The following is a 12,984-nucleotide window of genomic DNA, read 5'->3' as shown; positions in this document are numbered from 1 at the left end:
GCCTCTCTATTCAGCAAAAAAAATCATGTTCTTGACAGCCGCATTGGATCCATGCAATGGCTCTGATACTTATAGACGGCAGCAATGGGTGGGTGAAATGATGAGAATGAGGTGGTTAAGAAGCAAGGGATTGCAGGAGGAGAATGATGTGTATAGTTTCCTTTTCCCTCCTGACGTGGTGACCTGGTGGTGGTTGTCTACTGCCAGTGGAATTGTGACCAGTCAGACAATGTCACGCTCTTTACTTCCAAAGGCTCGTTATATTCTTATTTCTTCTTATTGACAGGTCATTCAAATCTATAGAGCTTCGGAAGAATTTTGTATATTAAAAATCTAGATATTTTACATCAAAAAGACAACTCATACCGACCCTTAAGAAAAGGCAAAAGAGGGAAAGACACAAGCAAACCATCGTGATATCCATGACATCGGGCTCATCATTCTCTCAGAGAACGGAGGGGAAAAATAGAAAGAAAAGAAAAAGGAAAGAAAAACAATACAGAAATGAAGACAAGTGTCGTGGCATGGAGGCATATCTGCGGAACATGATGCCTGATTCTAGGTAAGGGTAGGTAGGGGTGAATGAAGACCGACAGAAGGCCCTATAAGGCGCTGAGACACAACATGAAGGATTTCTTAACGTTTCGGTGGACGAAATCCTGCTCATGAAGGGACATCTTCTTCGCGAGTTGCATAGATCTTGTTCTTAGCATCTATTGCCGCTTGGAGCGAATCAATATACGTCCGGAACTTCACAATCTCCCGTAACAAATAAGAAGATTTGCGTTCCCAGTTGGCCATCGCCTTGGCTGCGTTGGGATGGCGAGGGGAAAACGCAAGTATCATGGCAGGTCGAAGCTCGTTGTGACGCGACAAGTCATCCTCCACATTCTTGACGTACGTTTGTAAAGCTTTCAGCTGCTCGGCTTCGGGCAGTGTTGAGGCCGCCATACTCTGCTGAGGTGGCGCCCAATCACTGATATGTACCCGGTCCGCCGGCAGCCTAGGTCGCATGCCCTGCTGGTCGATAGAGCTGCGGATGGAACTCTGAATGCTAGCTCGAGGCCCGGATGAAGGTGGCGTTCTGTTGTTGTCGGCGTGCACCAGAGCGCTGTTGATCACGGCATCGCTCCATCCGTACTCAATGTTACTGATTCCTCCGACTAGAGGCTCCTTAGACAACCTCGCGCTCCAGTAGTTGGCGGATGAGACGAATTCCCGGACAATCTCGGGTGTGCCCGCCTGAAACAAGTGAACGGCGCCTGTCGGCAAACTCAATGCCCAGACGTGTGGGCGTGACTTGGAATAGCCTGGGGGCGGGAGTGCACTAGCAATTGTGTGCCGCAGAAGGAATTTCCACAGCTCCTGGGCATTTTCTGTCCAGTTTCCACCCCCCACCACAACCCCTCCATGGGGACGCTGTTTGGGTTTCTGGCGCGGCGTCTTCGCCGCGTTGCTGAACGAGAACAGACGCATCCAGCCTTGCTGAATCACAGCGAAGCATTCATTCCAATTACGATCCTTGGCCCTCTTGTCGACCGAATCCAGGTGTTGCTTGTGTTTGAGGCTCCCCTCTTTGGCCCACGGCGCCCCGGCCAGTTGTAGAGTCTCATCCTCCAGAAGATGAGCTGTGCCTTCCTCTTCCACACTCGTGATGGAGTGCGCAGAATCCTCTCGGATGATCGCTTGGCTGAGTGCGTTCGCGAACCCAATCGACTGTTGATAATCCCCACGCGGATAATCCGAGCCGAAAGAATCGACAGACGCGGAAGTCAATTTACCGAGAGAGTATTTACTCCACGTACTAGAGGCAGACGGACTCCAGAGAGACGACTGGTCATCCAAGCTGGTTCGGCTGGACCCCATCGTCGACGGAGGATACAATCTAGCCCGGGAGCGCGGTTTGGAAGACCATCGCGCTGTTCCATAGCGAGAATCAGCCGACCGACCGCGAGGGAAGATGTCAGAGCCGCTCTTGCTGATTGTGCTTGGGCTTCTCCGCAGACCATGATGGTTGGTGCCAGGGCCGAGTAGGTTACTTGACTGGGGTTGCGGGCCATCCTTATCAGTTGCTGCGCCATGGAGCGGGAGCTTTTGCTTCTGGACCGAGGAGTAGAAGTCTCTCAGCACAGTCTCCACCTGTTGCTCCCATAGCCTCATTGAACCATTGAATGGCGCATTGACCAACGGGCCGACGTCGCTTTCAGGATCACCCGACAATTTGATCGAAAGATCGGTTCGAGACAACCGATTAACAAGCTTGTGGGGAGGGTGACTCGGCCGATCTGTATCTGCATTAGACGCCTCGGGATTGTTGGACGAGTTCTGCTGCGAGGGGCCGGGCGACGAAGCCGACTCTTGCGTGGACAGTTTCGATCGATTAACAGGTCGGGAGGTTTCGAATCCGTCCGGAGCTGCTTCCACAGCAACCCGACGAATCGTCGGCATTGTGTTCCGAACAAACTGGTTCTTTGTCATCTTCTGCTCAATATCGGCCAGGTGAAGATCTGTGTTCAAGAGTAGCAAAGAATAGCAGATAGTGTGGACAACATCTGGTCTTGAGTTAGATCTGAAATATATTCTGTGATGGAAGGTGAAGGGAAAGTGAACGTACCGACAGCTTTGAAGCCATGTCGTGGATTACACTGGCACCATCTAGTCGAGAAAGCATCCAGCACTCGGTCTACCTGTTGCGTCTCGCCCTTGAGCACTAGGCGGGTACAAAGGCTTCGTAGCGCTGCAAGAATGTTCATGTTTGACCAGTCAAAGAGCTCCATGTATGCCGCTCTGATAGAAGCACGACCAGGATCGCCAAGCCAGGCAGCAGCGGGCTCATTGCCTACCACTTGGTCTTGACTATCGAACAGTCGCTTTGCTTGATCTCGATCAGAGCTCGAGGGGCCACCTGATGAGTCGTCGTCAGAGCATTCAGCAATGTCCTCGATGATCTGTGGCGTCTTAGGATCCTCCGACGGCACCGCAGGGGTGTTGGCGGCTGTAAAGAATTCATCCGAGTCTGCAGGTGAGACTTGAGACGAAGCATCCGCCTTCATAGCGGGGATGGATAGCTTGCTGGGCTGCGGCCGCTGGTCTCCGCCGGAGCTGGATCTCTGGCGATGGCCTGCAGTTCTCGTAGCCGAGTTGACGGCGGCGGTTTCCGTCGTGAGGTACTCTGAATCTTCCAGGGGCGACACACTTGCCGGAGATATACTCTCGACGACCGGTGACAGAGCCGGAGCGGATTTCGTCGTCGTTGGGATCATGATATGGGACGTGCCGTCAGTCGTGTGACCGCCCTTGTCGCCCTCGGAAGAATTGAGAGCATCCTCGACCGCCACTTTCTCCTGCTTTCGATCAACAGAGGAGGTTGAATCCATTTCGGCAGTCCTGGCTGTGGACTCTTCATCTCCGCTGCTGTTCATCAGGAATGAAGTATCGTGGCCACTGCCTGCGGTTGGAGGCGGATATAGGCTGTATTTTGATGTCTGACCGCCCTTGGCGGGAGCTGTAGAAACATTTTCTTTCTCGTTCCTTGCCGAGGTAAGGATTGGATCCATATTATCTGCAGGACCTGCACCTGCGACCCGAATCGGGCCACTATTGGACTTATCACATGCGGCGCCAATGCCGTCAGCAAGGTACGGATTCATCACCTTTCTGAGACTACTGACAGGGCTGGGTTCCGGTTTCAGGATCTCCACAGCCTTGGGGCCTAGTTCCTGAGGAAGAATGATGGGAGGTGGTAGGTTGTCAGTCGTAGATATCGACTTCTTCCGCCGACGGAAAAAAGACGACTTCTTGTTCACCACATGTGGTTGACCTTCGCGGAGTGCATTTGCGCCAGGCACATTGGTTCTCAACGGCTGTCTGCGGCTCCTGAGACTTCCGCCAGCCGCAATTGTCTCCTTGGGATCATTCTCTTGGGGCAATGTGCTGTCAGACTGGATGCTTTCCGACGGTCCTGAAGCGGTGTTTTTCGAGGATCCGAACACGCGCCGGAAGAATCCCTGGCGCTCCTTGGCAGGCGTTGAGTCTGGCGAGGCCAGCATAGCAGGTTTATTGAACGAAATCGTCGGACTTGGAGCGGGCGGGTCGAGCGATGCTGATATTGCTGGTGGCGGATCCAGCCCGTCATCGGTCAGATTGGCAAGCTCGCTGTCTGCGCCTCGCAGGATGGAGCTGGTACCGATGGTGTCCTGCCGAATTGTCCTAGCATGGTTGGTTCGAGACGATTTGATGCTATTCCGCCGGGAGGCTACCGGTGTCCGCGAAGACTGACTGTTCAAGACACCGACATAATCATTTTGAGCTGAGGAGTGTAACTTCCGGGGGCCAGCCGGTACACTCGGTGTTGGAGCAGCGTCTGTACTGTCATAAAACGTGGAATCGAAATCGGTGGAAATGAAAGGCGGCCTCGTCCCGTAATCGAAGCTGGCCGAACGTCGCTCACCAGACGAGTCCGCTCTCCCTCGGATGAGGGCTGAACCGAAATCGAGGTTGGTAGATGAGCTTGCTTTGCTGCTTTTCCTCGTCCCGCGAGTCGTTTGATCGGCCCCTGTGACAGCTCGATAGTCATTGAGTTGACCTCGTGAATTGGTCCCTTCCCGGCTGCGAGTACTCCCGAATCGTCCCAGGCTTGAGTGATACTGGGAGCTACTGTTGCTCCGGCGGCCTCTGGCGGCAGACGCCGGCTGGGTTCCATAACGAGTCGAGCTGTCGTCGTAACCAAAGTCTGCTTCTGATGAAAGGGAGGAAGAGAATGTATGGCCGCGATACCGATTGGGTCCCGCGGATTCCTGCGAGTTCCGACCGTACAGTTCGGATTCGAAGACGGAGTTGAACAGTCGGTAGTCATCGAGAATCGAATTACCCGTGGAAAAGGTGAATTGATCCAGAGAAAGCAACATATTGTCGACAATGGACGTGCGCGCGGCATGTTTTGGCGACAGGGAAAGGTCATGGGGATCTCGCTCTTCACTTGAGTCGTTACTGCTGTTGTTCGCATTGTCGGCTGGATTCGTATCGTCTAGGAAGGTTTCGCGTAACGAGGGACGGGGACGAAGGCCTCGCTTGAAAGTCTTGCAGTTAGACGCTTGTGAAGGTGGTGTTCGAGGGGGCGAGCGATTTGTGTGTGCATCTTTTCTGATACTGCTCGACCGGGCTGGGCGATTCATGGTTAAGTACTTGGTCAGGATTCTTGTGTAGCGGGATGAGATCTAAATGAACCAGCGACCCGGCAACGCCTGGCACCCTGCGTAGGAAAAGCTGCCACTCGCTACGTCGCCCAGTACGAGGAGCAACGTGGACGAGCTCTGATCGGGACTTCTCAATCACAATCGTTGGCTGTCTGCAGGTTGGCCATATACAAATATCCCTCTTCAAATTCAAGCCAATCTTCTTCAGGAGGAGACAATGGTAGGCGTGCGTGTGAGTGTCACCTGTCGGTCATTGCGGGAGCGGAAGTAAAGATGATGGCCCTGATTCCGCGCGGTAGGGAGAATCGGACAAGGCGAAGGTCAATTGAACGAGAGGAAGCCCTTGAGCCGACAGACCGCAAGCAGCCGGTGACGTTGTGAGGAGCCTGGCAGTAATAGAGCAGTCAGAGAAGAAAAAGAACAACCCCCATAAAGACTATGGAAGTGCTAGTCTACAGAGTAAATAAATGATGATTTGGGGAGGGGGAACGGATGGAGACTGGAGAGCGGACCGTGGAAGCCTCAGGCAAGGGACCAGGAACCGGAACCACAGAGGAAAGGATGAAACACGGAAAAGCGATGGAGATTAAAATGTTTTCGGATTATGAGGCGAATGAGGATTGAGTTGTTCAATATTCGCTAGTAGTTGTTAACGTGACCGTCAGACAAGACATAAACCTCTCAATGGCGCATGTCGACCAAGTTCGTAACTTTCAGGGGCAGAACATGAGATAACCCACTTGCTCACTAGAAGCTAGAAATTGGATAAGGCTAGACTAGAGTTGTGTTGTTGGCTGCAGAGGCTAGACACTAAGGATCACTAGTCTGAGCAATAACGAAAGTTAAGAGAACTAACACCCTGGCAGACTAACAGCAGATATGGTCTGGCGTCGAATGTTTGAGAATCTGCATGCCATGCTTTCTATGTTATGATTCCTCGACATGTTCAAAGAACTATATCACGAATGACTCGCGTAGTACATACAGAGGTAGCAATGGATCTAGATATCATTTCTCCTGTACCTACCTCTTTATTAGAGAGGTATACAGTGTCACTGTCTTACCTAGGCTGGTCCATCGGCCCATCATTGAACTACTCACCCATGTGGGCTGGTGGGGACGGGGAGACGAAGAGTGCCCCAAGAATTATCTCCGTACTCCGTACTAATCGAGATGGATCACTAGACCGGAAGCTTTGACTGTCTCTGTCTGAGAAAGTATCGCTGTAAGCGAGGAACTGCTTTGCTACTGCCCTGTACGGTGATTACTTTCAAGGAGAGTTGCCAATGTATCACCATAGTCATGCCGCACATCTGGAGTAGGAGAGTATTGTGCTGAAATGCTGAAATTGCGGTATTCAGCGGACAGGACAAATAAAGAAGAATGGGATAGTTTTAGGCTACATACCCTCCACAGCGCACATGGTCATAGCATCCAATCGATAGATCCTGTCTCGTCCATCTCGACTGCCCGACCCTGGGCTGATTCTTACTGTGTCTATACAAGTCGTCCATGCCATCGAATGGATTGCTGAGATCGCTGGGCTCTCTAAGCTAGGCACATCCGCGTGTGACGTGTCAAACCTGGAATTTTTCATGAATCATGAATGGCCTTCGCTGATCCGTACGTAGAATCAGCTTCTCCTTCGATCTATCGTGGAAAGCCCTGTAGACCCATCAACAAAATTGATACAATGATACTCCACTGAGATCTAGAGATCTGCGGAAATCTGTTGAGACCTATCAGTCGTCGACAATTTCTCTCCTGCGATTGAGATGATCTACTGCAGAGGATTTTATTACAAGCACCAGAGCAATCACATTTTAGTCTTGTGAAGAGCACCAGGTCGTTTGTTGAAGTCTTTCACTTCCTCGGCGTTGTTAGCAGGAGCCATTTCTCGAACACCCATCTCAGTCTAGGTCATTTATATTCAAGGCTGACAGGCGATCTGCAAGTACTATGTCGAAACCTTGGAGTCATTCGGAGCCCCGGTGCCAAAAGTCATGAATTATAAGGAATATGTTAAGTATCAGCAACGTTCAAACAGCGTTAAGAGAGGGTCGAATGGCAAAATCCCAGATGTCGACTTCAATTTCTTCTTGTAGAAAGTGAATTCTTATGGTAGGTAGGATGCTTAGTAACGGCGTCAACAGATGACATAACAGCCGGCAACGGGAGCAACATCGACACTCCATCTCCACCAAGACAACATCAGCAACAGTTAGCTGTGGGCGGGATCAGTACTGAGCTATCCACTCCTCTTCTCAGTGGACTATACACGTTGTTCCCCTTCTCAGAATTTCTGGGAATTTGGGGAATCACAGTCTCTACAAGATGAACCCGACCATTTCTGTCCCTCGTCAACATGCCAGCCCTGCCAGCTTTGGCGGCACAACCCCAACGAGTCGCGGATCCAGTATACGGATGCCGCGTTTCTTCAAAAGGTAGTAGGCTTTCGGAGCCGGATAGCATAAGATGTGTCCGACTGGATACTCGTGGATATCCACTTTCTCTCTCAGCGCGAGTATGGCTGACCGTACCTTTAACGAGCAGGCTATTTAAGTTCCCGCAGATGGACTTTGAAATGGCAATCTGGGAAATGACATCACTATTGATAGCTCCTAAGAAGGTGTTCAAATCAATTTACTATCATGTAAGTGTTGCTTCTCTGTCCATGTTTTATCCAGCCTGTAAATTGCTTGCTAAATGTCATGGTCGATTGGTAGAAACGTACGTTGAACACGCTTCCCCTTGTTCGAAACGTCCGGACCCAACCGTCGGCGAGATCACAGGGTCAACACAGCTAATCCTCTTTGCTTGTCGGTACAGAAACCAAAAACACCTGGCACCGTCCGGACCCCTCATTTACATATTTGCTCTCCTTCTTTCTCCTGCTCACTGCGCTCGCATGGGGCCTGGCTTATGCGCCGGCCTTTGGCTCGATCGTTCGCCTGTCGCTGCTTTTTATCTTTGTCCACTTCATCGGTTCCTCGCTGGTGGTATCGACAATAGCCTACTTTGCGATCCCACGACTGTTTGGCCCGGATGGTGCGGCCGCATCCCTGTCCGGATTCCGAGGGTCTCGCGGACGGAGGCGCGGCGCGGCGCAAGGCTTGTTCGTGCAGCCTGGGGAGAAGGATCAACTGGAGTTTGGATACTGCTTCGATGTAAGTTTCACCTCCCAGTGCCCTGGGTTGGTCTGTCGAAAGAGGCAACGCTATCCCAGCTTGGCTGACGCTGACTTTGGGGGTGTCTAGGTGTCGAACCGAGCCTTCTTCCCTCTATATCTCCACCTTTATGTCGTCCAATTCCTCCTTCTACCCTTACTCACTCGCAGTCCGAGCAACTTCCTCGCTACTTTTCTGGGTAATACGCTCTATCTCTCCGCGCTGATCTACTACACCTACATTACCTTTCTCGGGTACAATGCCCTCCCGTTTTTACACAACACCGAGCTCCTCCTTCTTCCGATCCTCGTCTTGTCCATCCTCTGGCTCGTGAGTCTTATTGCCGGCTGGGGGGTCGTCATGCACGGACACAGTGTGGAGTGGCTGTTTTGGGGTGTGTGATGTCCTTGATGGTGCTCGAATTGACACCTTCGTGCTTAAGATAGCGTTCATGGTTTGACCGATACATGCACTGTTTATATATATCCGACTTTTTCCTCCCTCTGCTCCATTGAGCTCAGAAAACAGGGCGTTGGTGTACATGGGTGTCATTTGGTTCTTTCTGGTTTTCGTCCATCTTTCCGTGGTTTGGATGCATAATATGCATAAAGTGGCACATTGAAATGATATTCTGCTCGGTGTGCGTCTTCCGTTGTAGATAGATCATGTACTTGCTTATGGCGAGTCCGTTTTGGGGTGATCACCCACTCAGATCTATATTGACCCTGTGTTACAGTCTCGTGAAGAAGTGCCAAATGCAATAGGGAATACCAAACAAGTGGTCATCCCTGGAACAATCATATCCGTTCAAAACATCTGAAGCGAGAATGTACTCAAAATCGACCAGCGAGATATATTGCCGATCCTGTCCAAACCAAAAGAGAGACATGTTCATCGCGTCGTTTCAGTAGTGGGGTTGCAAGTGGGCAAACCCCTCCACAGCTCCATTTGCAACAGCTCATTAATCCTTCTTCGAGCCTCCCTTCTTCGAGCCTCCCTTCTTTTTCCCCTTTGTCTCCTCGCGGCGCTTCATCTCCCGCTCGCGCGCCGCCGCCTTCTCTCGCAGCAGCGCTTCTTTCTCTTCCTTCTCGGCAAGCTTGCGCAGCCGATCGGCCTCGCGCTGCTCCCGGATGAGGGCCAGACGGGCCAGGTCCGCCCGTGCCTCCTCTGTCTTGCCCTCGGCGTGCAGTTTCATGTACCGCTCCCGGGCCTGCTGCGCCTCGATGGCCTCGCGTTCTCGCCGAGACAGCTGAGACAGATCGCCACCCGCGGCCTTCTCCGGAGCTGCCGCGGGATCCTTGTGGAGCTGTGAACGGGACTTGGCGGTGTGGTTCGGGTTGGCGGGGAGGAGGTCCTCGTCGTCGCCGCCGTCGCTCTCTTCCTCCTCCGAGTCCGAGGGAGGCAGATCGCCCGGTTGCGCGGCGACGTTGTTCCGTCGCGCGATCGCGGCTAGCTTCTTCGCCTTGGCTGCGGCGCGTCGTTCCTCGCGGGTCATTGCTGCTGGTCCTGCTGATGACCCGGCGATGGTGCTGGGCCCGGCTTGTACGTCGTCCTCGTCCAAGGACTCCTCCGAACCGGAGGCTTCTTCCGATGCGTCCTCTTCGCCCGATGAGGGGATGTCGTCGCCTGGTTCCTGCACAGCATGGAAGCGAAGGGATGAAGTGTCAGAGTCTCTCAATCCTGCAGATACGAGAGGTTCGGTCCCATGTGAGGGGATTCAGAGGCACGTACCCGCCATAGGCTCACGGGGTTCCCGTCCTTGTCTACAGGTTGAACATCGCGACTGAAATGCTTGCCCCCTGCGTGTCGCCAATCAATATCTCCTTGTTTGCCCTCCCGGTTCGAGAGTAACTTTGGGATGCGTCCCTACCTCCTCTGCTGGGTTTGGAGAACTTGCCGCGGCCGCGGGGTGCCATGTTAAGTAGAGATGCAGGAAGTAGCGCAGATTGCGTAAAAACTCCACGAATGCAATGGCTGCAAAGAACTGAATGAATTAACACCGCAGATTAGCAAATAAAACACGCTGTCTTGAAGCTGCTGTAGACGGGAGAGGGTCGTGTCGTATGGAGGGGTAGAGCTAGAGAGGGACAAAACCAGCGATGGGACGCTCACATCTTCTTGAGAAAGGTATACGGTGGGTTACCACTCCCTGAATGACTGAAGGAAGAGGCTAGAGTGGTAGCAGAGAATCCCCTGAAAGAAAGACTCCACAGACCCCAAAAAGAATGGCGACGTGCAGGTTGAATATCTGAGTCACGCAGAGGATTTCCCAGGCGGGAAGCAGAGAGGATGACACCAAGGTCCACCGCCAAACGAGGGAGGATGACCCCATCACAACATTGGACAATTTTCATGTTATTTAGCTACAAATAACCACCCAAGATGGTTCGATCAACTAATAATTTATTTCACAAGATCACGCCCGGCGTGATATGGGCCTGCTTCATCATCATTTCGTTCCTTCCAGGATCCATCAATAGCAAGCTCCCTGACTGAGTTCTACATCCGATGCCATGTGAATCCCAGTTTCGCTACTCTTGCAGCGATCAAAGTTAGTGTACCGGCTAGAATCGCACTGCCCATGAACATCTGAGCGTAGAGATATTGTCCACCGGCCGTCTGGACCAGGGCTCCCGCGATCGGAGACCCGATCAGCGCTGCGACCGCGACCACGCTGAGCACCATGCCCATTCTCACTCCGGCTTTCTTCAAGTCGGTGGTCAGGGAGGTCAGGGTGGCCGGGAATAACGACTGGATGCCCGCGGCGGCTAGACCATAAAAGGCGCTCCATGCGTATAACCCGTGAATCTCGTCGACTCCGGCCCAGCAGAAGGATACTAGGCCGGTGACCAAGCTGAAGGGGATTAGCATGTTCAACGGACCGGTGTACCAGTCAGCCATGGTATTGGGCATCAACCGGCCCAGGATGCCGATGCCGTTCATAACCAGCAGGATATACACCGAGGTGGTCTCGGAGACCCCGATGATGTTGCGGCCAAAGCTACCGATGTAGAAGAAGCCGACGTAGAGCCCCCAGAAGTTGAGGAACATCCCGATGGCAAAAAACAGGTACGGCAGCTCCTTGAAGGCGGCCCATTCCACCAGCGGGCCGCTCTTCCGGGGCGGCAACCGTTGTTTTAGAAAAACCACGGGGGGGAGGAGCGTGGCCAGGGTGATGAAGCCCAGCACGCGCATTGTCCAGGCGTATCCAACTTGTGGCAGCAGGCGCACGACGACCGCGGGAAAAACCAACCCTCCCGTCGCCGATCCACAGGCCACGATCCCGATGGCAAGAGCCCGTTTCGTGGTAAAATAGGTGGCCATCAGGGCTACGGTCGGGCAGAACATGAGGCCGCAACCGATGCCCTGACCGACTCCCTGAGTGAGGAACAGCTGCCAGTACTCGGTGCACAGAGAGGTCATGAAGATGCAAAAGACTTCCAGCAGCGCTCCCGTGGCCAAAGTAACTTTGAAGAAGCCGGCATCCGTCGCACGGCCTGACAGTGTTCCAATGAAGAAGAGCAGGAAAATCTGGATGCTGCCGACCCAGGAGATGTCGGAGGGAGGCCGGCCCAAGTGCTCCGTATAGTATGTCTGGAAGACACCGAACCCGTTGATATAGCCCCACGTGTTAAAGATGACGAAGTGGGCCAGGAGGACCTGGGTCCAAGCAAAGAGGCCTCCATCGGGAGGAGGACCGATATCCTTCCCAGATTCTCTGGTCCGCACAAGCGACAAGGTCCGGGCAGCCAATGTTCCGATATGACTGGTATTGGTGGTGGTTCTCGAAAGCGACTTCGACCGAGGATCAACCCCATTGTTCACACCGGACTCCTCATCGCGGGGAAAGCCTGCCAGAGGAACAAAGCGATCACTTGTGGTATCATCGAGCTGCTGATTCGGAGGGTCTTTTTCATTGACCGGGACAGCGTCAGGAGTGTGATCTTGTGCCATCACCTATGTATGTATTGTCAGCAGATATTTGAATGAAAGAAACCGAGCCATGCTCAGAGACAAGTATACCTACCATACCTCAATGACTCAAAAAACACCTACACCCACAACGGAAGCCGAACCCGACTGGAGAAACCCACAGCAGAAACAACACAGCTGGAGACTAGTTTTCTTTTCTGTCCGTTCTCTGGTTGATCGGTCGTAAGCACAGTGACGGCCAGTCCAAGTTCTGGAGCTAGGACTTTTGATCGACAACCCTCCATGACTGGATTTTTCTCTCAGATTTTTCGGTGGCTCGCACAGAAGACCGAAGTCGAGTCATCGTATAGTGCCGGCAACCGCATCCGGGAGATGAGGGGCTATCCCCCGACGATCCTTTGTGAATTGTGGAGGGGCAAGTCTGAGAGAATGAGATTGTCTTGGGCTCAGGCGAAATGATGATGGATTGCATCTTGCTCGTTTATTCCGTTTGAATCGCTTACGGTACTGTTGCTGTTCGCTGTGACATGGATGGTTCGGAAGTCTCTGCGTTTTGTATGACGGGTACCAAAGAATGGACAAGAGAAGTCGGTGGTGGTTACCTCCATGTATGCTATGAACTCGATATCCGTTTCTCGCTTCGTATATCTTCTAAATAGAATAGTGAAACTTTTTCCTCCCTTCTTCTT

The 12,984-nt window shown here is 52.6% G+C and overlaps 4 protein-coding genes across 4 annotated transcripts; 1 reads left to right on the top strand and 3 right to left on the bottom strand.

The window, feature by feature from the left end:
- Positions 1 to 56: 56 nt before the first annotated feature.
- Positions 57 to 5,916, bottom strand: AFUA_3G05700 (Sec7 domain protein). Its single transcript, XM_749939.2, has 2 exons — positions 2,615 to 5,916; positions 57 to 2,552 (listed from the first exon to the last, which is right to left on the bottom strand). Exons 1-2 carry the CDS (start codon positions 5,172 to 5,174, stop codon positions 664 to 666), a joined length of 4,449 nt encoding a protein of 1,482 aa, XP_755032.1. The 5' UTR covers positions 5,175 to 5,916; the 3' UTR covers positions 57 to 663.
- Positions 5,917 to 7,388: 1,472 nt separating this feature from the next.
- On the top strand, positions 7,389 to 8,764 carry AFUA_3G05690 (unc-50 family protein; the record flags this gene model as incomplete). The annotated part of the gene is made up of 5 exons (XM_077804334.1): positions 7,389 to 7,639; positions 7,749 to 7,848; positions 7,922 to 7,925; positions 8,025 to 8,362; positions 8,453 to 8,764. Exons 1-5 carry the CDS (start codon positions 7,530 to 7,532, stop codon positions 8,762 to 8,764), a joined length of 864 nt encoding a protein of 287 aa, XP_077660490.1. The 5' UTR covers positions 7,389 to 7,529.
- A 559-nt stretch (positions 8,765 to 9,323) lies between these two features.
- On the bottom strand, positions 9,324 to 10,278 carry AFUA_3G05670 (PDGFA associated 1 family protein; the record flags this gene model as incomplete). Its single annotated transcript, XM_749941.1, has 3 exons — positions 9,324 to 9,995; positions 10,094 to 10,161; positions 10,233 to 10,278. The coding sequence occupies 3 exons, from the start codon at positions 10,276 to 10,278 to the stop codon at positions 9,324 to 9,326; spliced, it is 786 nt and encodes a 261-aa protein (XP_755034.1).
- Positions 10,279 to 10,861: 583 nt separating this feature from the next.
- On the bottom strand, positions 10,862 to 12,316 carry AFUA_3G05660 (putative MFS monocarboxylate transporter; the record flags this gene model as incomplete). Its single annotated transcript, XM_749942.1, has 1 exon — positions 10,862 to 12,316. One exon carries the CDS (start codon positions 12,314 to 12,316, stop codon positions 10,862 to 10,864), a length of 1,455 nt encoding a protein of 484 aa, XP_755035.1.
- Positions 12,317 to 12,984: the final 668 nt, after the last annotated feature.

This window comes from Aspergillus fumigatus, chromosome 3 (genome assembly GCF_000002655.1).
Source record: "Aspergillus fumigatus Af293 chromosome 3, whole genome shotgun sequence".
Classification (NCBI taxonomy): domain Eukaryota; kingdom Fungi; phylum Ascomycota; class Eurotiomycetes; order Eurotiales; family Aspergillaceae; genus Aspergillus; species Aspergillus fumigatus.
The sequence above is the reverse complement of the archived record's forward strand: the minus strand, read 5'-3'. Positions and strand labels throughout refer to the sequence as shown.